Raw genomic sequence first — 24,008 nt, 5'->3', positions numbered from 1 at the left:
TGCTCTTCAGGTAACTGAAAAGGAATTCGATCAAAATTCTGGCACTGAATTCAGGGTTCACAGAGCAGGATACCAAGCTATGATTTAAAAAAAATATTCAACTCTGGTTATAAAATTTGCAGTGCTGATGAAAACTTTCTTAGAAACATCGCCAGGGATCTGCAAGACTGGCACAAAGTCTTAAGAAGCTAAATTGTAATGCAAAATGAATATTAGTCCCACACGTCATTCTAGAATACAAATTCTGTTGGCTTAGAACCTCTACTCCTCCTGACCAGTGGGAACAGTCCTCCTGTCCCCCGGGCACCCTCCCTTCAGTCTTCTGGGCTCCAGGCCTCCTCAGCCCCACCTCCAAAAGCTAGGATTCCTTGCAGCTAGGACCCAGGTTCTTGCTCTCTCTCCTCGGTAAGTTCATCAATTCACAGGCTTCAAATGCCATTTCTGTCTGCTAAGGACCCCCAGACCTATTCCCAGTGCCCAGATCTGGCATCATGTAGCCCCTGCCTGCCCCCTTCCCATCCGATCACAAGGACCTTGCTGATTCTCCAAGCTGCCTCTCAGTTTCTCCACCTGGAATGTCTACTCCCATCTTTCCTCCCAAGCCGTGCCCCTCCTTGAGGTAAAAACCAATTCCCTACCTGTCCCCCCACCCCCACCAACACTCTGTGCTGGAATCATTGTCAACAGCCCTGAGCTCCTTCAATCCCGTGTGCTACCTCCGAACCTCCCAGAATGCCATTCCCTCAGCAGGGAACACTCTCCCCCATGATCTTCCTCTATTCATTCTTCAGACTCGCATATGTTCTCCTAGGAAGCCCTCCTTGACACCCCACCACATCCAGCCTGGGACAGGCACTGACTCTGGGCTCCCACAGTCCCCTGTGCCTCCCCCATCCTGGCCCTGAACTCTCCGTCCATGCCTCCATTCCAACCCCAGCCCTTCTGCCTGTGCCTCCCAGAGCCCAGCCCAAGCCCTACTAGGCAGCCAGTGGTGACCGATCTGTCTCCCCCACAGGGCCGTGAGCCCCAAGAGGGCAGGGCTGCCTGTCTTCACTGAGACCCCAGCATTGCCTAGCCAGGCCTGGACACACAGCTGGCCGGCATCAGCTCTGAATGTAAGGCACGACGGCCCAGTGTCCCTGGGGCCTCCAGCACCACCAAGCACAGAGGCCTTCTGCATCCTCTCCCTCTGTCTCCTCCAGCCACTCCTTACTCTGGAAGCTGGGGCATGTTGAAATAAAACATGAATTAAATGCAGCCTGGAATTTACCTTGATTTGAAGACAAGGGTGTATGACGGACAATGTGACTTCCCCCAAAGTAACACCAGGGGCCCGTGACCTCTGGATCCTGGGTGTGGCCTTTTGTCAGCTCTCCAAGGGTGGGTCTCATTTGTAGAAAGATAGAAAATAAGGGAACCAGTCCAGGCTGGTTCTGGCCATTGAACTGAGAACACCGGTGACTTTAGCAGTTCCTCAAGATTGACAGGAAGAGAGGGAGTTCTTTTTGTGTAGTCTTTGAAATTTGTAATGAGCTCATAATCATATACTACTTGTGTAATTGAGTTTCTATGAAAAGCTATAATGGCAGTAAATTCCTGTGCCTTGGGGCTGTTGTGAGGTTCCCGTGCCACACCTGGCACCTGACCAGTGACCTGGGGCTGCAGGCTGACTGTCTGCTAGGATTGACCATTGATCCTGTGATGCCCATGAATCCTCCTAGGGAGGTACTAATATATCACCCCCACCTCACTGAGGAGAAACTGGAATAGACGAGGTCGCCTGCCCAAGGTCACACAGCTCATCGAGGCCAGTGCAGGATCTGAACCCGGGTAACTCCTGGCTGCCCCTGGCAGGTGGAAGAGGAGGGGGAGGGTTATGTTCTGCCCCCATCAGCTTCTCCTCACCCCCTTGTCTAGGGTTTTCTCCTCATCCGGGAGCCTTCTCCTCAGCCCCTTCCCCCACTCCCAGCTAAAGCCCAGTGAGGTGACCTGTGAGGCGGGGTGACCCCCAGCACCCTCCCATGGAAGCTAGAGGGTTGGGAGGTGAAAGCAGAGAGGGGTGGGCCGAGCTGGAGGCGAGGACTCCTCATTCATTCCTTCCCCATGGCCCAGAGCCAGCGGTGGGTAGGGATGGGGCAGAACAGTCCTCCCAAAATGAGGAGAGGGAGGCAGTGTGAGGGGCAGAAGCGTGAGGGAGCAACCCAGAACAAGGGCTATTTAGACGTGCGACCTGGAGCTGAGCACAACTTTCTTCCAGAGCATTTACTCTGCTGGAGATGGAGGTGATAGAGCATGTCCTTCCAAGCGTCTCTGAGCAAAAGTATGATTCACATTTACAGCTTTCGTAGGGAGGGGACCAAAGGGGATTCTTTAACCCAGCCTGGTGGGCGAGCGGTCAAGGCTTGCTATTTAACTGAGCCCTCCAAGCCTGGGGATTCAGAGGTGCACAAAAACCCCTCACTCTTGCCGGCTCGCCAAAAAGATTACGAGAGCACAACATTGTGGCATTTCATTGCTGCTGCATCCCCAAGAGTTGCGTGCAGTTAGGAGCCCCACTGACAGAGAGGAAAACAGGTTGAATTATTTGGCCGATGTCACAAAAGAGAATTCAGGTAACTCCTGTTCCCAAAAGTTCCTTCCAAAGCTCAAACATGGGCCACCCCACTCCTCCCTGGGCTGCCTCCCTGAACATTTCCTGTTCCTTTTGAACACAAAACCATTCAGCTCCTTTGCGGCCCTCCACCCTTCTTTCACTCCTGCCGCCTCCACCAACCGGCTGAGCCACATATTTTCATCAACCAAGACAGCTCCTGTCCTGGGAGAATTCCAAAGCCAGCTGCTGAGACTGGTACATTTTCCTCCCACTTAATGTGTCTTCCCAGCCAGGTGCTGCGGGGGCACCCGGGGGTGAGGAAGCCCTGTCCCCACCCTTGTCCAGCCCTGGATGTGGAGGCGCCAAGAGCATCAGACAAATGATCACAGCTGTGCAGTTTAAAGACACCCCCGCTCCCCGCTACGATGGAGAGTGGATGGGAAGGTGAGCCTGCAGGCCTGGAGGTCAGCAGCAGCTCAGGGAGGAGACTGGCAGGGGCCAGATGCTAGGCTGGACCCGAGAGGAGAGGGTGGAAGGGGCAGAGAAGCCAAAGGTTGCAGGCCAAAGGAATCAGACCCCAGGCCTCAGGCATTTGAAACAAGAAAATTCTCAACTAAGAGAGATGGAGTGCTGTCCATAAGACAAAAAACAAAGCAACCTAGAGATGGGGCCACAGCAAAGTGGATGGAAAGATGTTGCATCAAAGCCATTCCACGAAATACCTCCCAGGAGTTAAAACAAATGAACCAGGGCTGTGTGTATTCATATGAACAAATCTCAGAAACTGAAGAACAAAGACCAGTTGCAGAAAGGTGTGTAGGCTGGGTGCTGCCCAGGGTACAGTCTTTCAACCTACAGAATACTTCCCCAAATATTGTGTGTGGATGCACAAATATGTAGTAAAATTTTTTAAAAAAGGATCTCAGGATATTAACTCTAAGAGAGTGGTTCTCTGGAGGAGGGATATGACATCTGGGAGGGGGCAGAGGAAACCCCAACTCAGTCAGGAATATTTTATTTCTCTAAATAAACAAACGACAAAATGTTAAGATATAGTAAAGATAGGTGTGTGTACACAATTGTGACAATTCCCCCAAACCCATCCTGTCTCTGTGTTTGCAATAATTATTTTAAAGCAAAAGAGAGGAGGGGTGGAACCAGACAATAATTATGCAGACAGAGGTCGGGGGGAAGGAGCAAGGGCCACGGGAGAAGCTTTGCAACTGTATTTTCTGAGCCCTTGGTGGCCTTCCTGGTGGGAAATGGTGGGAGCTGTGCCAGTTTCTTTGTGCCTCCTCCCACTACAGCATGTGGCACGGAGAAGGTGCCAGGAAAGCAGAAGATGAGGTAGGGCATGTGACAGAGCCAGGGATGGCATGAGGGGGCAGTGGTATTAGACCAAAGAGCATTGCTGCTCCAGGGTCTGTGACACAGATGGTTCTCTGATGTCACTCAGCAGCTGTGGGTGCTCTTAGAATCCGGGGAAGCCCCAGGCCTGCCCACGGTGGCCAGAAGAAAGCAAGACTCATCTTTGACTTCCCCTTTGCCCAGTTCCCCGCGTTGGGTGGGGTGGCTTTGAAAGAGGGAAGGGAGAGGGACTGAGATAAGCAAGGCTGAGAGGACAAAGTCAGGGGGATGGCCTGGGCCAGAGCCATTAGGCTTGGAGGATCTCAAGCAAAATAAACGCTCCAGCAATTTCCAGAATCCACCCTCCACTCAACCTGCTGGAAGCCTGGGGTTAGCAGCCTCCAGTGTGATTTTCCTATGGCGATCCAGGGTAGGAGGCTAAATTTAAAGAGGTCACTCCAGCCCCAACCAGCCCAAACCAGTGCCAGGTGATGGGAAGTAGATGGTGGGGATAGCAGAGGTCAGATGTCAGCTGCTGAACAGGATGGGTAAGCATTGGATTGAGGGGAGGTTAGTATCCACCAAAGATGACTCAGTACTATGAAATCTATGCGGAAACCTCTGAATCTTTGCTCTTTCGACTAAAGAATTTGGAAACCTTGATTGCTCTTTAGAAGAATTTGAGAGACTAGCAAATTGTACTCAGTTCTTTCAGTCAACACAATATTTTATTGAGCACCTACTGCATGCCAGACCCTGGGAGTACATCAGTGAACCAAACAGGCAGAAGTCCCTGTCCAATGGAGAGAACATTCTGGTGGGGGATGTCAGAATAAAAATGGAAATCAACATATAAGATGCTTTCAGATGATCAAAAGAGACTGTGAAGAGAAATTTGTATGCATTTAACAAACACATTCAAAATGTACTATATGTCAGGTACCATTATAAGTGCTTTGAAAATATTAACTCATTTAATATTTATGAAATATCTTATTTAATAAATTAAAGCAGAGCCTGGAATGGGGGAGCGAGCTGCTTCAGCTTGTGTGATCTGGGAAAGTCTCTTCTGGAGCAGACTGGCCATTGAGCTGGGAACAGAAAATGAGCCAACCTCAATCCCCAGGCCAAGCATCTCAGGCAGGGAGCTAGTATAAAGGCCCTGAGGCTGGCTCGGTGCATCAAGAAACTGAAGGGCAGCCCCACGAGTGGAGTGCCGTGAGCAGAGAACAGAGTGGGGCAAGATGACGTCAGACCCAGCAGCCAGCAGACAGATCTAAAGGGCCCTTAGAGGCCACCAAGAGGGGCTTGACTTTTATTATCAGGGTAGGGGGAAATCTTGTCTCAGAATCTTTTAGACTCTTGGGAACTTTTTGGTTTTCTTAACTTACAGCATCTTGCAGCGAAGGTCATCTTACAACATTAGATTCTTAGAACCTTTGAAATCTTCTAACTTCTATTCTAGCCAGAGCCACTTCCCTCAAAACCTGACCAGACTGCTCCATTCAGTCTCTTCTGGTCTTAATTCTAGCCTCTGATATTAGAGGGGTGTGCCCTGCAACTGGGGAAGGAGAGGTGGGGAGGCTGGCCTACCTTTGCTGCCAGGAAGTAGGTGCCAGTTCTTGGTTCCTCCTTTGCCTTATTCTGGAAATCCAGCCTCTAACCTGTCTGCCTGCAATGGCTAATAGGCCCCTTAACCTTCATGGGCCCAGAAGAGAATTCCTGATTTCCCTCCCTCCTGCAACACCTGTTCCCCCAGCTCCCCACCCCCATGGTCCCCATACCTTCCCTTGTCTCCTTCTTCACTTCTGTGAAAGGCTGATATCACCACCTTTCTATTTGCTGAGGACAAAAAATCTAGGAGTAGGGGAAAATGTATGTTTCACTAGACCACACCTCCTTCTGGGTTCTCAGATTCTGGTCTGTTCCCTGTCTCTGCAAGAGTCACTTTCCTTCTATTGCAAGTCTTTGGGTAGAAAGTCTCCTTACCTAAGACCAGAATTGTTTATATTTGAGAGTTAATTAATTCCTTCCCTTGCTGGCAAATGCAATTAGTCAGCAAGTCTTGCTGGCTTTCCCTCCAAATACTTACCAAATGTATCTATTTCTTTCTCTCTCCACTGTGGCCACTCTGCTCTAAGCTACTGTCACCCCTTGCCTGGAGCTTGCTTACACTAAGTTCCCTGTGTTTTCTTCCCCTGCTCCCAGTCCTCCACAAATCATTCACCAAAGGGCAGCCAGAACGGTCTTTTTAAAAGCAAAGAGAAAACTAATCTCTGGGGGAAAGGGCAGTGATCAGTACAGAAGTGGGAGGGGTGGCGGGATTGGCTGGGAAGGGACACGAGGAAAGTTTCTGGGTCCTAATAGGAGTTTGGGTCATGCAGATGTATTTGTTGAAATTCATCTAAAATAAACTTAAGATTTGTGCATTTTACTATAATTTACCTGGGGAAATGGCCTGTCCACAAATACTGAATTCTAGCAAATATACCTGCTGATATGTTTAGGAAGTATGCTGGTGTATGAAACTGTCCTTGAAATGAATCAAAAAAATAAGGTGTATTGATGGTGCATGAATAGGTAAGTAGCAAAGCAAGGAGAGTAAAATGCTATTGGTGGAATCTAGGTAGTGAATATACAGATGTCTACGTTTGAAAGTTTTCATGATAAAATATTAAATGAAAATGCAAAGCAAACCAACTGCACCGCCAGTAACTAGAAATAAAATGCAAAGCTTTTCCAAGCCCTGCAGGAGGTCCCTGCTGACCTCACTGACCTCAAGTCCCACATTTAATCTTTGATGCAACAAATATTTACTGAGCACGTACTATGTGCCAGGCATTGCTCTAAATGCTGGGGTTACAGCTTTGAACGAAATATTGTGGATGTGACATGATCCACGAACCATCTTCTTCCTCAGCAAGCCCATTTATTCTCTTGGCAGGCCTTCATACTACCTGAAATTATCTTAATTTATGACTTCATTTGCATGTAGATAGAGCTCAGGAGGGAAGGGCCCTTTTGCTTTTTACCTGGGTCTAGAACAAAGCCTTGTTTATGGTTAGACCTCAGTAACAATTAATTGAAAGAATATTAGCTGACATTTATATATCCCTTGTTATAGATGTGCCAGGCCCTGTTTTCAGTTGTGCACACACGCATACCTATTTAATCCTGATAATGATCCTCATCTTACAAAAGAGTTAGTAGAGGCGCAGAGAAGCTAGGCTGTGAATTCAGGTAGTCTAGCTTCAGACATCACTATAAACCACCGTGTACTGCACTGCTAAGTGAATAAATGATTCAATCAATCTTTCAGAGTGACCTGAATTCAAATCCCAGCCCTGCCACGTCTTAGCTGTGTGGCCTAGAACCAACCGATTTAATTCTTTGAACCTCAGATTCTTTATTGCTAAAGGTGGAGTCCCTCCTCCTGGTCGGTGGTGAAGATGTTAGGATGCTGGAGACCACGCACGCACGCACGCCCAGAGGTTACAATGAGGCCCGGGCTAAGGGCTGGGGAAGGCGGCGCGGGGTCACCGCCAAGCACCGGGTGTGGCCTCCTGGAGGCCGCCGAAGTCTCTGGCTTCCAGGTTCGTTATGTTCGCCCCCTCCCTACCTGGGGGCCCACGGCGCTGTCTCCGCCCCCCGGAACCGGGGTGACCTGGGAGACCCGAGAGCGCGTCGCCAACAGCACGTGCTGGCGGCGGGCCGGGGAGACGCCAGACGGGGAGACGCCAGACGGCGGGCGAGAGTCCTGCCTGTAGGCGGGGAGGGCCTGGCTGCCCCACCCCCTCCGCCTGATTTCGAGGGCGAGGGAGCCGCCCCCCTGGCCCTGGCGCGCGGAGCCGCTGGCACCGGGAGACGCCCGCCGAGATGGAGGCGGCCGGCACCTGGGCGCTGCTGCTGGTTCTCCTCCTGGTGCTGACGCTGGCGCTGCCCAGGACCCGGACCCGGACCTCCGGCCACCTGCCTCCCGGGCCTGCACCGCTGCCGCTGCTGGGGAACCTCCTGCAGCTTCGCCCCGGGGCGCTGTACTTGGGACTCTTGCGGGTAAGGGGCCGCGGGGACGCCCTGGCTAGGGCCAAAAGAGAGGGACCCAAGGAAAGACAGCAGGGTGTTAGGGCAGAAAGGCCTGGGGGTATCCTGGACGGGGTGGGCCAGGGTCCCAGGGCAAGGGGCTCTGGCCGTTCGCGGTGGGGTGGGAGTGGGGGTCCAGGGCTAAGAAGGGTGAGGGCGTGTCTGGGGTGTGGAGCCAGGACTGGGAGAGGCAGAGACCTCTGCCCACAGAAATCTGGAGAGGGTGTGAGCAGGGAAATGGGCTCCTGTGGCAGGGTCCACAGGCAGAGGGGCCCACAGAATCCTGGGAAGCTGAGAGAGACAAGCCCTCAGGTAGAAGAGAAGCTGGTCCTTGTCCCATGGGAAGAGATTGCTTGGGAGACACAAGCAATCCCCGCTGCTCCCAGGAGGCAGAGAAGCAAAGGGGGAGAGGTCCCTGGGGGACAGCAGAGACAGGGGCTGGAGGGTTCCAGGAATCTGTCTGCAGAGAACTGGGTGTGGGAGCGTAGGTGGAGCTCAGCTGGGAGGGGGCTGGAAGTCCCTGGAGCAGAGAAGGGAAGGAGGGCAAGAAAGAAAGCAGAAGCGGCCCTAACCTTTGGTGGGGGTCGGGGTGGGGGTGGGCAGTGGGAAGAGGCCAGAGGTTCCCCATTCAAAAGGAGTCTGGGGACTTCCAAGGCATGGCAAGGACGGTGGGGTCTGGGGGAGAGATGTGGCAGGAGCTCAGCAGTATCTTCCCCATAATTGGAGGGTTGCAGTTGATAGAAAAGGATGGCTAGTTTGGAGGTAGAGGGAAGCTGAGGAATTAGGAGGGGCCAGAGCAGCAGCTGCCAGTTTTTGCTGCCAAATGTCTGAGTTGAGGGGGGTAGGGGTGGTTTGTGGGTTCCCCTGGGGCCAGAAGTTAGGGCTCCGCGTGAGTCAGAGGATGGGGACTAAAGAGCATGTTGAGGGAGGGGGTTTCTCAGGATAAAGGACCTGGTACAAAGGAGAGCTGAGCCTCCCAACTCGGGGAGGGGTGTCCTTGGTGGCCCATCCAGGGACAGGGCCATGATGGTGACACCTAGACTGGGAGAGGCAGCAGCCTGCCCCACAGCACCAGCCCATTTCTGCCCCTCTGCCTCCAGCTGAGTGAGAAGTATGGACCAGTATTCACCGTGTACCTGGGACCCTGGCGGCGTGTGGTGGTCCTGGTTGGACACAAGGCGGTGCAGGAGGCCCTGGGAGGTCACGCCGAGGAGTTCAGTGGGCGGGGGATGTTGGCGACACTGGACAGGACCTTTGATGGACATGGTGAGTCATGAGGCAAGCTGGAGGGTGCCTGCTCCTTCCCTCAGAGCCTGCTGCCACTTACTTGTAGATGACCTTTGTGCCTGGCTTACTGTCCCTGGACTTCCATGTCATCTACAAAGTGGGATGATAATAGTGCCTATTAACATCAGGTTGTACTGAGGATTGACTGAGGACTGGGTGTTGCACAAAGTGTGCATGCCCTGGGATTACAGGCGTCCGAGCAGGCACCTGATCCAGCCTGTTTGGTGGGGGATGCCTGGGAAGGCTTCCTGAAAGACAGGGTGGCTAAGCTCAGATTCAGAAGATGAATGGGAAGGGTGTTCCAGGCAGAGAGACCGACCGGCCATGCACAGGCATGGAGGTGACAGAAGTTTTCATTTGTCCTTTGGACACATTTTCATTATGCCTGGCTGCAAACTAGGGACTAGGAACACAGAGGTAACCAAGACAGATGTGGTGTCCTGTCGTACTGCAGGAGAGATGGGCTTGTAATAAGACAGTGGATAGGAAGAATAGAATTCTAAAATGAGAGGTACAGCTTTGAGAGCAGGACACAAAGACCTATACTGGCCCAAGGTCGGGAAGGAGCAGGAGAATCAGAGGAATCAGGGAAGGCTTCTCAGAGGAGGTGACGTTTGCGCTGAGACCTGGAGGATGACCGGAGAGGTAAGTGATCCAGGCAGAGAGAACAGCAGGGCAAAGGCCTAGAGGAGGGATCCTAACACCTTTGAGGAAGTGAGAGAAGGCCAGTGCAATTACAGTGGGCTGAGAAACAAAGCTGGAGACGTCCACAGAGCCTGGCCATGCAGGGCCTGAGTCCCGTCAGTGTTTGGGCTTTGAGTTTTCCTGGGTGCTGCCGATTATTAGCAGCGAAGGAGTATGGTCAGAGTCAGAAAGATCCTCTGGTTGCTGTGTAGGAGCACCAGGAGGGGCCTGGGCTGGTTCAGGGCTGGGGACGTGGGGTATGGGAGGGGGTGGTTGGGAGAGGTAACCAGGGTACAGGGGGTGGAGGGCTGGGACACTCAAAGGAGGAGTCCCCGGGGGGCCCCTGGGGTGGGCATTCTACAGGTGAGAACACTGAGCTGAGAGAAGCAAAGGGTCTGTCCAGGCCCTTGGGTAAAGGGGGAAAGCAGTGCAGTTCTACCCTCCCTCCCTGTTCAGCCTCCAGACTGGGGCCTGGGCCCCAATCGTACTCTGTAATGTCGGGATGGGTGGGTGTGTGGGTGGGAGAGAAGAAGGAGGCTGGATAATCCCAGGTATCAACTTCTCAGGCGACTGTCACCCTCGGACCCATGGCCAGGCAGTTATTTAGCACCTACTGAGTGCTCCTCCCAGGCTGGTCAGGACCCAGGACAGGGCCCAGAGAATCCCCCCACCCCCCACCCCCCAGCACCTCACTGGGAGGAAGGAGCAGCTTTGGCGATGGAGAGCCGGTCCCTCCTTGAGTCTAGCCTTCTCCACAGGGGTTTTCTTCGCCAACGGGGAGCGGTGGAGGCAGCTCAGGAAGTTCACCTTGCACGCTCTGCGGGACCTGGGCATGGGGAAGCGTGAAGGCGAGGAGCTGGTCCGGGAGGAGGCCCAGTGCCTGGTGGAGGCACTCCGGGGGACAGAAGGTCGGCAGGGCGGGGTCAGCCCGGCGTCCCCGGGGTCCTGCCTGAGTGGGGGAGGACCTCCCCACTATGCTTCGGGAGGAGCGGGAGGGGAGGTGGTGGACTCTGGGGCCAGGCTGAGGGCTCTGCCCAGCAGCCCCCATCTCCTCCTCCACCTTTTGTCTGTCTGCCTGGTACTGTCACATCACTCTTACTGCCTCTCTTCTTTCTCCGTTTTTCTGTTTTTCTCTCCTGTAAGTCTGCCTCCCTTTTCCTCTCTCTTTCCCTGTCTCTCTGTCTGTCTCTCTCTATGCCTGTCTCCTGTGGTGTCCGCCCCCACTCCGTCCCCACGGGGCCATCCGGCCTGCAGGTCAGCTCCCCTCTGCCCCTCCCCCTCAGGGCAGCCATTTGACCCCTCCCTGCTGCTGGCCCAGGCCACCTCCAACATCATCTGCTCCCTCACCTTCGGCCTCCGCTTTCCCTATGAGGATGAGGAATTCCAGGCAGTGGTGCAGGCGGCTGGCAGCACCCTACTGGGGATCAGCTCCCCATGGGGCCAGGTAAATGGGTGAGACCCCTCTCCAGCCGCTTCCTGCCGCTTCTTCCAAGTAAACCCCAGAGCACCCCACCCACCTGTCCCTCCTCCCCGCAGACCTACGAGATGTTCTCCTGGCTCCTGCAGCCGCTGCCGGGCCCCCACACGCAGCTCCTCGGCCACTTGGGCACCCTGGCTGCCTTCGCCATCCAGCAGGTGCAGAGGCACCAGGGGAGCCTAGACGCCTCAGGCCCAGCACGCGACATCGTGGATGCCTTCCGGCTGAAGATGGCAAAGGTGGGGGAAGGTTAGGATGGGGGCACCCCCTGAATCGGACTGGTGGCCTGGCTGGCCCTACCCAGGTGTAGCTGGGAATCTCTGTCTCTCTCTCTCTGCATGCCCCTCGGTGCATGTGTTTCTCTGCATGTGTGTGTATCTCTTCTTTCGCCTCCCTCCAACACACCCCGCCACTGCCACCCACACACGCACAGTGAAGCATAATCATTTAATTATGAAACTTTACAATATCAATTATGCTAATAAAGTCCACTCTATTAATTACATAAGAACAACTGTTTTGAATTGTACAAACTTTGGAATTATGGGAGATATTCAGAGACACATCTTTAAATAAACGCAGCCACTCTGAACATGGAGAGAGAGAAAATGTTTCTTAACCTTGTTACATTTTTTTATATTAAAAAATTGTCATTTTTTATATTAAAATTTTTAATTGTGGTAAAATACATAACATAAAATTTGCCTCTTAACCATTTTTAAGTGGAGAGCTCATTAGTGTTAATTATTTATACTGTTGTACAGATCTCCAGAACTCTTTCATCTTGTCAAACTGAAACTGTGCCCATTAAACACTAACTCCCCATTCCCTCCTCCCCCAGCCCCTGGCAACCCCCCCATTTCATGTTCTGTTTATGAATTTGCCTACTCTAGGGACCTCCTTATAAGTGGAATTATATAGTATTTGTTCCTTCGTGACCAGCTTGTTTCACATAGCATAGTGTCCTTTAGATTCATCCCTGTCATAGCAGGTGGCAGGATTTCCTTCCTTCCTTTTTAAGGCTGAATCGTATTCCACTGTATGTATCCCCCACATTTGGCTCATCCATTCATCCATCAGCGGCACTTGGGTTGCTTCCACCTTTTGGCTATTGTGAGTAACCCTGCTGTGTACGTGGGTGTGCAAATATCTCTTCAAGACCCTGCTTTCAGTTCCTTTGTGTATATGCCCAGGAGTGGAACTGCTAGATCATTCAGCAATTCTATTTTCATTTCTTGAGGACCCGCCATACCATTTTCTACAGCAGCTGCACCATTTTACATTCCCACCAGTGGTGATAAGGGTTCCAGTTCCTCCACGTCCCCACCAACACTTGACGTTTTCTGTTTGTTTTTCGTAGAGGCCATTCTCTTTTCATTTTAAAAAACGTTCAAACCCGAGAGAACTAATATCAAGAGCCCACTCCCTAACTTTCCCAAACACTTATCTAAACTTCCTGACAAAGCTTTAACTTCCTGTGCAACAACCCCAAGCCTGGCTGTGCTCGGCCTCTGTCCCACAGCCCGTGTTCTCTGAGCCCCTCTACCTGGTTTCTCCCAGGAGGAACAAGATGCAAACACAGAATTCACTGACAAGAACCTGCTGATGACTGTCATTAATCTGCTGTTTGCTGGGACAGTGACAGTCAGCACTACAGTCCGCTACACCCTTCTGCTTCTGCTGAAATACCCTCAGGTCCAAGGTAGGGGCCTTTTCCACCAGCCAGGCCCTGGGAACAGAGTGAGGGCCCACGGGGAAGAGTTCAGGAGAGCAGCCAGACAGAGCCTGGAGGCAAGAATGAGTCTGGCCTCTGGGTGTCTGAGGGGTGAGAAGTTGGGGGACTGCCGTTGCAGCATGAGGCAGAATGAAACAAGAAATGAGGCAGGAGATGGATGTTTCAGGCCCTTGTGGCTCTGGTGGTACACTGTATGCCTGATCCTGAGCAATAGGGAGCCACGGAGGGATGTTGAGGGGAGGGTGGGGTCAAATTAGCATTTTAGAAAAATCTATGGAGCTGCCATGGAAAGGTAGATTGTAAGGTGTGAAAAAGGTTGCCAGGAGCCCAGGAAGGATGACAGGGCTGGGCCAAGCTGTGGGGAGGGGAGGAGGGGCCGAGGGGCCGAGGGGACAGGGGTAGAGAATGGCAGGGACCAGGGCTCTGGCCAGGAGACTGGGGGACCATGGGGCCATGCTGAGATGGACACAGAAGGGATGAGCAGCTGTTCCAGGGGAGATGCTGAGGCTAACTTGGAATAATCTCAATATGAGGGGCCTGGGGCCACCTGGTGGGAGGCCTCCAGGGGGTCACAGACACCCAGGTCAGAACTAGAGATAAAAAGCACATCAGGGGCTCCTCCCAAAAGATGGTGGCATGAGGGATTGTATATCAAGGATACCTTAAAAAAAATAAAAAATAAAAGGACACATCAGGGTCGTGAGAGCACAGGCCGGAGCTGAAGCTGCAATGGTGAGCGAGAGTGTATGGGAAAGAGCAGGGCTGGAATGAGCCCCAAGGGGCCCCCGCACTGGGGGGTTGGGCAGTGCAGTGGGCTGGGCTGGAAGCTGGGACCTCGGTGGTTGGAGTCAGCTATGGCTTCAGCTTGCTGGGCTTCAGTTTCCTTATCTGGGAAATGGGGACTGATCATTGTACCTACCTCATAGGATTGCTGTGAGAATTAGGAGAGTTGAGCTGTAATGGCCAGCACACAGGATGTGCGGGACCCAGGCTTGGCTTGGGGGACTTCTCCTGGCCTGCCAGCCTCACCCTGTCCACAGCTGCTCAAGACCATGGAGCTCCCAAGGGGGAAGATCACAGGCCCCCATCTCCCCTCTGACCCCCCAGCCCTGTCCTCTTCTTGGGTGCAGAGCGCGTGCAGGAGGAGCTGACTCGGGAGCTGGGGCCAGGCCGGGCGCCAGGCCTGGGGGACCGAGCCCGCCTTCCGTACACGGATGCAGTTCTGCATGAGGCCCAGCGGCTGCTGGCGCTGGTGCCCATGGGAATGCCCCACACCCTCACGAAAACCACCTGCTTCCGAGGGTACACCCTGCCCCAGGTGGGTATGCAGTCCCTGCCGCCCAGCGGGTGTCCTGCCTCTGCAGAGTGTGTTGCTGTCTGTGTTTCTCTGACTTTCTGGATCTTGGTCTCTCTGTGTCTCTCAGCTCTGCATCCTCCTCCTCTTCACTCGCTCTCCTCTTGACGGCTTCTCCCTCCCTCTCTCTTCCAGTCTCTGCATCTCTCTCTGTTTCTTCTGGTATCATTTCTCCAGCCCTTTGAATCTGTCCCTGGGTCTCGCTTTCCCCTCTACATAGTGGTTATCCTAATTTTACCTACTCCCAAGGTGGCTGGGACAATCAGATGAGGTGACAGAGAAGCCTTCTGAGACCTGAGGGCTAGAAGAGATCCCCACTTCTGCAGATGCCCGCAGTCCGCCTCTCCCCTGCCCTCTCTCTCCTTCCACCCCATTAGTGCCTGCCGCTCGGTTAGAGAGCAACTCCGAGCCAGCACCACCAGGGGGCGATGTCTTCCCAGGAGCCCAAGGCACCATCCTGCCAGCTGTTCCCTCCTTGAGCTTCACTGTAGAATCCAGTCCTACTGTTTCCTATCTGGGACTGTGGGCAAATCACTCCATCTGAACTGCATCTACCCCTCTTCTAAACTGGGAACGATAAGAGTATCACTTGGGATTGTAAGGAATCTAGGAGATAAGGCTTGTGAAACAGCAGCTCAGCCCTTGGTGTGGGGCGATGGGATGAGGTGGGGGGGATGGGAGGAGTCCAATGTACGCGGCAGGAGCAACTGTTGCTAAATCAGTGACTTGCAACTCCAAGGACTACTGATGACACTAACTGGCTTCAGTAATGGAGGGCACGCTCTGTGGCATCATTTTAAGTGCTTTACATATATATTACCTTATTTAATCTTCAGAGCAGCTCTACACCATTATCATGCCCAGTTTGCATGAGGGGAAGCTGAGGCCTTGTAAGGCTGGAAGACTTGCCGAGGTCACCCAGCCCTCTATGGGGTCCAGGCAAGATTTGTACCCAGAGCCTGTGCTTTGACCACTACTATCTGCCTTTTTCTTATTTTAATAGCAATAACACGACCCTATCTTTTCCTAGAGCCCCTCAGCTTCCCAACTCAGACCCCTGGTAGCTATAGTCCCTAGCAAAGGACATTCCTCTCCCTGTCCTCACACTCTCCAACTTCCTTCACCCTCCGCCACACAGCCCTGGGAACATGACAGCTGGTCTCAGCTGGAGGGGCTGCCACCCTCCAGGAACAGGGGGAGCCTTTGAGGACAGCCCTCACCTACCCACCTGTGCCTTCACCTCTGCAGGACCATAGTGGGAAAAAGCCAGACTTGATCCAAGTGGTTAGGACAGCCGCAGATGAATCACAACATACCCTCAAAGTTTAAAAACAAAATGTAAAAGCATAAGCTCTTCCATATCCAGATGTTACCTTAGCCAAATTGCTTACATTCTCTGGGCCTCAGTTTTCTCATCATTAACGTAGGGATCCTTTTAGTTACTGCTGCCTAGACTTGTTAAAAAGAGTTAGTTTGTGTGTATGTTTGTTGTGTGTGTGCACCATACATAGACTTACTGCATATGAGATGATACATATAAAATGCTCAATCCAGTGCCTGGGCTGCAATAACCACTGACACCATTGATATCGTTGTGTTCTATGAACTGGTGTCTCCAGCATTCCAGTCTCTTGTGCTGTGCTCTTGGGCCTGGGTGGCAATTTAAAAAAATTAAAAAATTAAAATTTTTGTAATTTTACTATTATTCCCCCTCAGGGCACTGAGGTCTTCCCCCTGCTTGGCTCCGTCCTGCATGACCCCAAGATCTTTGAGCAGCCAGAGGAGTTCAATCCAGGCCGATTCCTGGATGCAGACGGAAGGTTCCAGAAGCAGGAGGCATTCTTGCCCTTCTCCCTAGGTATCTGCTGGGCCCATTCCTGCCCACTCCCTGTTCCGCCCTGGGACTGGACGTGAGGGGGGCTGGCTCAGCGCATCTCCTTCTTGCCTCCAGGTAAGCGCGTCTGCCTCGGAGAGGGCCTGGCAAGAGCGGAGCTTTTCCTCCTCTTCACCACCATCCTGCAGGCCTTCTCCCTGGACAGCCCATGCCCACCAGCTGCCCTGAGCCTCCAGCCAGCTGTCAGTGGCCTCTTCAACATCCCCCCAGCCTTCCAGCTGCAAGTCCAGCCCCGCTGATCTCCGTCACACTGTGTGGACCAGATGGAGGAAGGAGTCTTGGGCGGTGATGGCCAAGACAGGGGGCATGGACGTGGCTCTGTCTCCCGAGCCACAATCTGTACCACAGGCAGCCACACATACACCTATAGATGTTTCCTGGAGTCAGTCACACAGATATTGAGCCTACATGTCCACAGGGCCACACTCACTCAGCCAAGATAGGTATACTCACACTCACTCAGCTGTCAATAGGATAGGTATACACGCTCATACACGAGCATGAGGGTCATGAGGCACCTTGGCCACCCCAGCTTTCTACAGATTTAAGTTTAGTCTGTCTGGAATCATGACCACATGCCCAGGTAACCCACCAACAACTACACAACACAGCTCCCCTGGATCCACAGCCCACACATAGGTGTGAGGCTGCCACCTTCACAAGCCACAGAAACAGCCACAGTACTCATGGCCCACACAGCCCCTTCACCCATCAATCTTACCAGTGCCACCATTTCTGGGAGCCTGCCCCCTCTTGGGTCATGTCATCACACAGGCCCTGTCCCTGTCCTCAGCCCCTCATGCCCTCTCACGTGGCCACAGCACTATCCAGGCACAGGACCATCGCTGTCTACATACTCCCGACCTCTGAACCACACAGCCAGCCCACGCATGACACCTTCCCCGTTCCTGAATATCTCCCCACTGAGACACACCAGCCCCGGCCTCCACACTTTCAACCCTCAAGGACACCCCCTCCTTCCCAAGCACCCTGATCTCTCAGTTCTCCCAAATACAAACACACCCCCAGTGTGCAGTTGTGCACACAGGCCTGGGAACCAAGTAAACTTGGGCATACGAGAACCCTCAGACCAGAGGAACACTCCCTAGCCTCTTCCTCTTATGTAACCATGTTGAAAGTGTCCCCTACTCCCTGTCCCACCCCCCACGCACACCTCCTCTGCCTCGGAGTCCCAGTTAGACCCAGTAGAAGGGGCTGGAGACCAAGCAGGGCCAGGTTCCAGCTCCGTGTTGAGGAAGAGGCCAGCTCTGACGTCCTTAGAACTTGAAGGTCCCCATTTTGCAATAAAAGTTCATTTCTGGCCCGTGGCAGGGCCTGGTGCGTCCGTGACAGTGTCCATCAGTGTGAGGAAGGGGTGGGGATGAGGGGGTCCACCCCTCCCTTGAGGCCGGGTGGAAGCTGAAAAACATGGGCCCCGCCCACACTGGCTGTTGACATCAGTACCAGATGTGGAGGTGGGGGAGGGGGCCTGTCCCAGGCCTCACTTCCGGTGAGGCTGAGAAGTGAGGGGTGGACCGGGACACGGTAAGGGAGGGACGCAGGCCTGGGGGCGGGGGCAGGGCGGGGGCGGCTGAGGGTGCCCTTCGGCCCTGGGAACTCTCCCAGTCTGAACAAGCAAATGCAGAAACCCTACCCCCAGCACCCTTTGCCCGCTGCCTACTCTTCCCAAGGAAACCAGAAGCATCCTTTTCTTTGTTAATAAACTGGTAAGGAAGTTTTCAGTCACCCAAAAGTGGAACCGAACAAGGAATCCTGGTGCCCATCACCCATCTCATCTGATAACCATCCACTTTCTGCTAGTTTCATTTCATCTATCCCCTTTTTGCTAGTTTTTATTCTACCACTCCTACAATTATTTTAAAGCAAAACCCAGAAAATAATTAAATATGCATTTGTAATGGTAAAGGGCATTCCCCTTCACACACATTTTATGGCATTTTGAACCGTGCAGCAGAGCTGCGGGGATTCTGTGGGAAGGCCCATGGCCTGCCGCCTTGATGCTCCCACCAGCAATTTGCCACGTTGTTTTGGCACATTTCTATCTACCTGTCCAACAAGCTCACTTTTTTTAAAGGCATTTCGAAGTAAATGACAGACATCAGTTTATCTCGTTCTGAATGCCTCAAAGCATTCCATACGTTCTACGGAAGTAGCACAGAATAGTGATATAAAGAATTGAAAAAGAGGACATTGGATTTAGATCCTAAATTTGCCACTTTCTAGCCAGTCACACCTTGACCAGGAATTTAGCTTCTAACAGACTGACTAAATTTTAAAGGAGAAATGGGAAAAATGGAACTTGATAGGAATGAAATAACATGCTAAGCTCTTGGATTTACTTTTACTATGTTTTATATGTCAGTGTGCTATCGGAAGGAAGGAACGAGGCTGAAGGTTTTCTCCTTTTAAATTAAGGCACTGACTGCTTTTGTTTGTATTCAAAATTCACACTCAGGGAAATTTGGAATCAGAAATACCAGCAAACTCATTTAAAGAGAGACCTTGCACAATTTGAAAATTGGTGTGAGTTAGGATGATTTTAGTAGTAAGAGAATATATAAACCAGGATGTCTTAAGAAGTAAAGAATGAATTGGGCCCAAAGTGAAAGTATTTAGAGTTAGTGTGATCTTCAGTTTTTTGTGTAAAATGGTATGGTAACACATAACATTTGTCATTTTAACCATTTGTAAGAGTACAATTCAGTGGCATTAAATACATTCACGCTGCGTAGCCATCCCCATTATCTATACCCCAAACTCTTCATTATCCCCAATGTATTCTATTTACTGAACAATAACTCCCCCTTTAAATTTTACTTTTTAAAAGTCACAACCAAAATACCCATTTTCATCCCTATCACAACAGGTCGGCTGTATCAGTGTTCACGTTTCCCTGTCTCATAAACGTATGTGGTCAAGTTTGTTGAAAAGAGGAGCTAAAAGCTCACCGCGCAGTGCCTTCCTTTAAACCATCTTAAGCCTTCTGTAACCATTCCTCCGCCCTTGGTATTTCTTAAGAAACTAAGTCATTTGCCCTGTATGACTTTTCACATCCCAGATTAGGCTGCTGGCATCTTTGTGGTGCCACTCCAGGTGTCTTTCCATTCCCAGGAATTACTTGGAAACTGGGAAGTAGTAGATCGGATTGGGCTCATTCTGCGAAGAGCTCCTCCCTGGAGGTGCTGGGCCCCTCGGTGCATCACGCTGCCGTTTCAGGGGCTCCATGTAGTGCGTCCAGGTGCCCGTGCCTTTGCTAGTAAGTTTTCCCTCAACCTTTCACTTACCAGCCTTAGCAGAGGGATCCTTTAAAACCAGATCAAATCAGATCTCTCTCCTGCTCAAAGTCCCCCAGGGGGGACCCCTTGTGCATATAAATTGGTGCAGCCATTATTGAAAACAGTACAGAGATTCCCCAAAAAATTAAAAATAGAATACCATATGATCCAGCAATCCCACTTCTGTATATATATTCAAAGGAAACAAAACCTATCTCGAGGTGATACCTGCATCTCTATGTTCACGGCAGCATTAGTCACAATAGCCAAGACATAGAAACAAGTAAGTGTCTCCAGCAGATGAATGGAAAAAGAAAATGTGAGATACACACACACATATATGTATGTACATAATACATATAGATATGTGTGTGTATATAATGGAATATTATTCAGCCATAAAAAAGTAGGAGATCCTGCCATTTGTGACAACATGGAAGGACATTGAGGCCACTATGTTAAGTAAAATAAACCAGGAAAAGACAAATACTGTATAATCTCACTTATATGTGGTATAAAAAAGCCAAACTCAGAAACAAGGAATGCAATGTACAGTATGGTGGCTATAGTTGATAATACTACCCTGTATATTTGAAAGTTACTAAGAGAGTAGATCTTAAAAGTCCTCATTGCAAGAAAAAAAAATTCTTTGGTAATTATGCCTGGGGACAGACGTAAACAGACTTATTATGGTGATCGTTTTACAATAAATACAAAGATTGAAATATACATGTGATGTGTAGTAACAGATGTTAACTAGACTTATTGTGGCAATCATTTGGCAGTATATATAAATTTCATATTTTATGTTGTATACCTGAAGCTAATATAATGTTCTATATGTCAGTTATAGCTCAATAAAAATTAATTAACTAATTAATTAAAAAGAGAGTAAAATCGTGGTTACCAGAGGCCAGGAGCTGAGGGATAAGGGAGACGTTGGTTAGAGGGTACAAACTTTCAGTAATAAGTTGCATCAGTCCTGGGGATCTAATGTACAGTATAATGACTATAGCTAACAATGCTGTATTGTATACTTGAAATTTACTAAGAGAGTAGATCTTAAATGTTCTCACCAGACACACAAAATAGTAGTAATTATGTGAGATGATGGATGTGTTAACTAACTTTACTGTGGTAATCATTTCACAATATATGCGTGTATTAAATCACTATGTTATACACCTTAAATTTATATGGTTTTCTTTGTCAATTATATCTCAATAAAGCTGGGGGTAAAGTAGCCCCTCCCCCCACCCATGGGTTCTGTCATATTTAGAATAAAAGCCAAGTCCTTCTCCCCAGGCTGAGGCCCTCCCTGACCCCACCTCTTCTCCAATCCCCATTCCATCCACGGAAATATCCTCCCTGAATTCTTCACATGCCTGCCTCTAGGCCTTTGCATTGGCTGTTCCCTCTGCCTAGAATGCCCTTCCCTACATGACTCTCTTGCTAATACACTTTAGATCTTGATCAAAACCTCCGAGAGACATTCTCTGACCACTCCTTTCAAAATGGCATTCTCCCCATTTGACATCCCCTCCCCTGCTTCATTTTTCTTCACTGCCCATGTTCCCTCCTGATAAATATCTGGTTGTTGTCTCTCTTCCCCTTGGAATATGAGCTCCATGAGGGCAGAGATCTGTCTTGCTCACTGTGGAATCCCCAGGCCCTGGTACAGGAAACATTTCTATCTACATGTCCATCACCATACAATCCAATAATTCCACTTCTGGGTATTTACCCAAAGAACACAAAAACACTAATTTCAAAAGATGTGTGCACCCCTATGTTCAGTGTAGCATTATTTAAAGTAGCCAAGAAATGGAAGCAACTTAAGTATTCAATAGCTGAATGGATAAAGAAGACATGGAACATATACATTGGAATATGACTCAGCCATAAAAAAGAATGAAATGTTGCCATTTGTGACAGCACAATGGAACTAGAGGGTATCACGCCAAGTGAAATAAGCCAGACAGAGAAAGACAGATACCATGTGATTTCACTTATATGTGAAATCTAAAAAACAGAACAAATGAACAAACAAACAAAACAGAAACAGACTCATAAAAAGAGAAACTGGTGTTACAATAATGGAGGAGGGGAGTACAGGGATGGGTGAAATAGGTGAAGGGGATAAAGAGGTACAAACTTCTAATTTAAAATAAGTCATGGAGGTGAAAAGTAAAGCATAGGGAATATAATCAATGATATTGTAATAACTTTGTATGGTGACAGATGGTAACAACGCTTACCATGGTGAGCATTTCATAATGTATGTAATTGCCTGATCACTATATTGCAAACCTGAAACTAATATAATATTGTATGTTAACTATACTTCAACTTTAAGATTTTTTAATTAAAAAATAAATGCATTCGAAAGCAAATTACAAGCATATAGTAGATGATCGGCAAACAGTTCTTGAGTGAACCATCACAGGTTTAAGGGGTCATGGACAGAGCCAGGTCCACAGAGACCTAGGCGTGTTGAGCCTCCCAGTGTATTCAAACAAGTGGGCAGAAATTTGCACATATTTTCATCCAAAATAAGGCCACAATAATTAACTGACCTCTTTATGACAGACCTCTTACAGGGTGGTAGGGCTGCAGCAGCGACCAAGACATACCCAATCCCTGTCCTCCCAGAGCCCACAGAGCAGCAGGAGGAGACAGGAAACACAGTCATGCTGATAAACATATCATGACAACCCATGAAGTGGTGCAAGAAAAGGACAGAATATTGGAAGGGAACAACAGAGGGACCTAGATTAGACTGGGAAGGGCCAGGCAGTGATGTGACAGCGGGGGTGACTGAGATGGGGCTGAGGGGTGTGTAGGAGTTGGGGACAAAGGGCTGCAGGAGGAGGCCCCCAAGCTTATGAACAAGAGAAAGAAGCCTGGGAAGGGGAGGAGACGGTCAAGGGCACCAGCGGGGACACGATGTAAGCAGTTTGCAGTTTTATCTTGAAAGTTTTTGGGCAGACAAGAGAAAGGATTTGATTTAGAACGGAGAAACATTCCTCTCACTGTTCACACGTCAGGGGCAGGGAGAGTGGAGGCTGGGGAACCAGGCCAGAGCAGGGGTCCAGGTAGAAAAGGATGGGGCCTGATCAGGGTGAGGTCATGGGGAGGAGAGCAGGGTCAGGAGGGAAAGGAGTTTGTGAAGCCGAATCTTCCATGGGACTTGATATCTTACTGCAGGGTAGGGGGTGTCCAAGAGCACCCTTGGGTCAGGCTTGGATGGCAGGATGGATGCTGAGGCCATGACTGAAACAGAACACAAACAAGACAGTTCAGGGGAGGGAGTTGATGACCAAGAGCCCCCAGTGCCAGGCTGAGGAGCTGGGAGCTCTCCCTGACAGCAGTGGGGAGTCAAGGTTTTAAGCAGCCAAGGGACAAGGTCAGATTTGAGTTTCAGAAACATCCCTCTGGCTGCTGAATGGGAGATGAGTTGGAGGGAGCCAGAGGGGAGGGGAGGAGGCCAGGGAGAAGGCAGGAGGGGGTTGGACTATATCGGACAGGGAGAGACACTGAAGGACTGAACAGACAGGACCTTGTGATGAGCTGTAGGGATGCCGATACACCAACAGAAGGGAGATGGACGCCAGCGGCCTCCTGCATAGGCACCCAGGCTTGCAGAGACCTCCACGTGCAAAGTACACAGGGCGTGGAAATCCATGAGCAGCAGGACCAACACACAGGCAGCAGATCTGCAAGGATGAGGATGCACAATCCCACCAGAGGGAGTCAGCAATGCACAGACAGACAGACAGATGAGATACAAAGAAACAAGGGCCCCTTGTCATCTGTTGCCACCACGTGCAAAGAACCATATGTGTGATGACCTAGGACATCCTCTCTCTAGCCTGCTAAGTGGGTTCTATTCTTATTCCCATTCTTCCAGATGGACAAACCAAGGCTCAGGGAGGCCAGTCACTTGTAAGGTCACATGGTTGGCGGTAGAATCCAGCCCAGGTCTGGAGGCACCCCTGTGAGTGCCCACACACTGGGGTCCTGTTTCTGTGCCCATGTGGGTCTCCTTTGCATGAGGACCCACATCACCCAGGGGATGCCCACCCAGCAGCATCCTCCTGTTCCTGGTTTCTGAGGTTTCTCCAGGAATGGCGCTCCTGACCCAGCTTGTCTGAGTGTGCCTGTGGGCCGGCAGCATGCCCCTGCGTGTCTCCTCCTGTCCCAGCCTCTGAGTGTCGATGACATCTGAGTGTGTGTGTGTGTGTGAGACTGTGTGTGCCCT

At 50.8% G+C, this 24,008-nt stretch overlaps 1 protein-coding gene and 1 long non-coding RNA gene across 4 annotated transcripts; one reads left to right on the top strand and one right to left on the bottom strand.

Annotated features, from left to right (window-relative positions):
* Positions 1 to 7,676: 7,676 nt before the first annotated feature.
* LOC118918098 (cytochrome P450 2S1) lies at positions 7,677 to 17,796 on the top strand. Of its 3 annotated transcripts, none has more exons than XM_036896560.2 (9): positions 7,677 to 7,993; positions 9,121 to 9,286; positions 10,750 to 10,899; positions 11,251 to 11,435; positions 11,528 to 11,707; positions 13,029 to 13,170; positions 14,334 to 14,521; positions 16,274 to 16,415; positions 16,580 to 17,796. In XM_036896560.2, the coding sequence occupies exons 1-9, from the start codon at positions 7,817 to 7,819 to the stop codon at positions 16,738 to 16,740; spliced, it is 1,491 nt and encodes a 496-aa protein (XP_036752455.2). In that variant the 5' UTR covers positions 7,677 to 7,816; the 3' UTR covers positions 16,741 to 17,796. The 3 variants fall into 3 exon arrangements, with proteins under 3 accessions (XP_036752455.2, XP_036752453.2, XP_036752456.2); XM_036896558.2 differs by having other exon boundaries at positions 7,680 to 7,993; positions 16,509 to 17,796; XM_036896561.2 differs by having other exon boundaries at positions 7,684 to 7,993; positions 11,275 to 11,435; positions 16,509 to 17,796.
* A 4,026-nt stretch (positions 17,797 to 21,822) lies between these two features.
* On the bottom strand, positions 21,823 to 23,885 carry LOC130681070 (uncharacterized). The gene is made up of 2 exons (XR_008994131.1): positions 23,307 to 23,885; positions 21,823 to 23,020 (listed from the first exon to the last, which is right to left on the bottom strand). It is a non-coding gene; the product is annotated as an uncharacterized LOC130681070 (long non-coding RNA).
* Positions 23,886 to 24,008: the final 123 nt, after the last annotated feature.

Source organism: Manis pentadactyla, chromosome 15, assembly GCF_030020395.1.
Source record: "Manis pentadactyla isolate mManPen7 chromosome 15, mManPen7.hap1, whole genome shotgun sequence".
Taxonomy (NCBI): domain Eukaryota; kingdom Metazoa; phylum Chordata; class Mammalia; order Pholidota; family Manidae; genus Manis; species Manis pentadactyla.
Note: the sequence above shows the minus strand (reverse complement) of the source record. Positions and strands in the feature narration are given on the sequence as shown.

Bases quoted from the DNA above. Each gene is read 5' to 3' on its own strand.
- LOC118918098 (XM_036896558.2), top strand. From the start codon at position 7,817: ATGGAGGCGGCCGGCACCTGGGCGCTGCTGCTGGTTCTCCTCCTGGTG. The intron at 7,994-9,120 runs GTAAGGGGCCGC...CTCTGCCTCCAG, and splicing joins TGTACTTGGGACTCTTGCGG to CTGAGTGAGAAGTATGGACC. The intron at 11,708-13,028 runs GTGGGGGAAGGT...GGTTTCTCCCAG, and splicing joins TCCGGCTGAAGATGGCAAAG to GAGGAACAAGATGCAAACAC.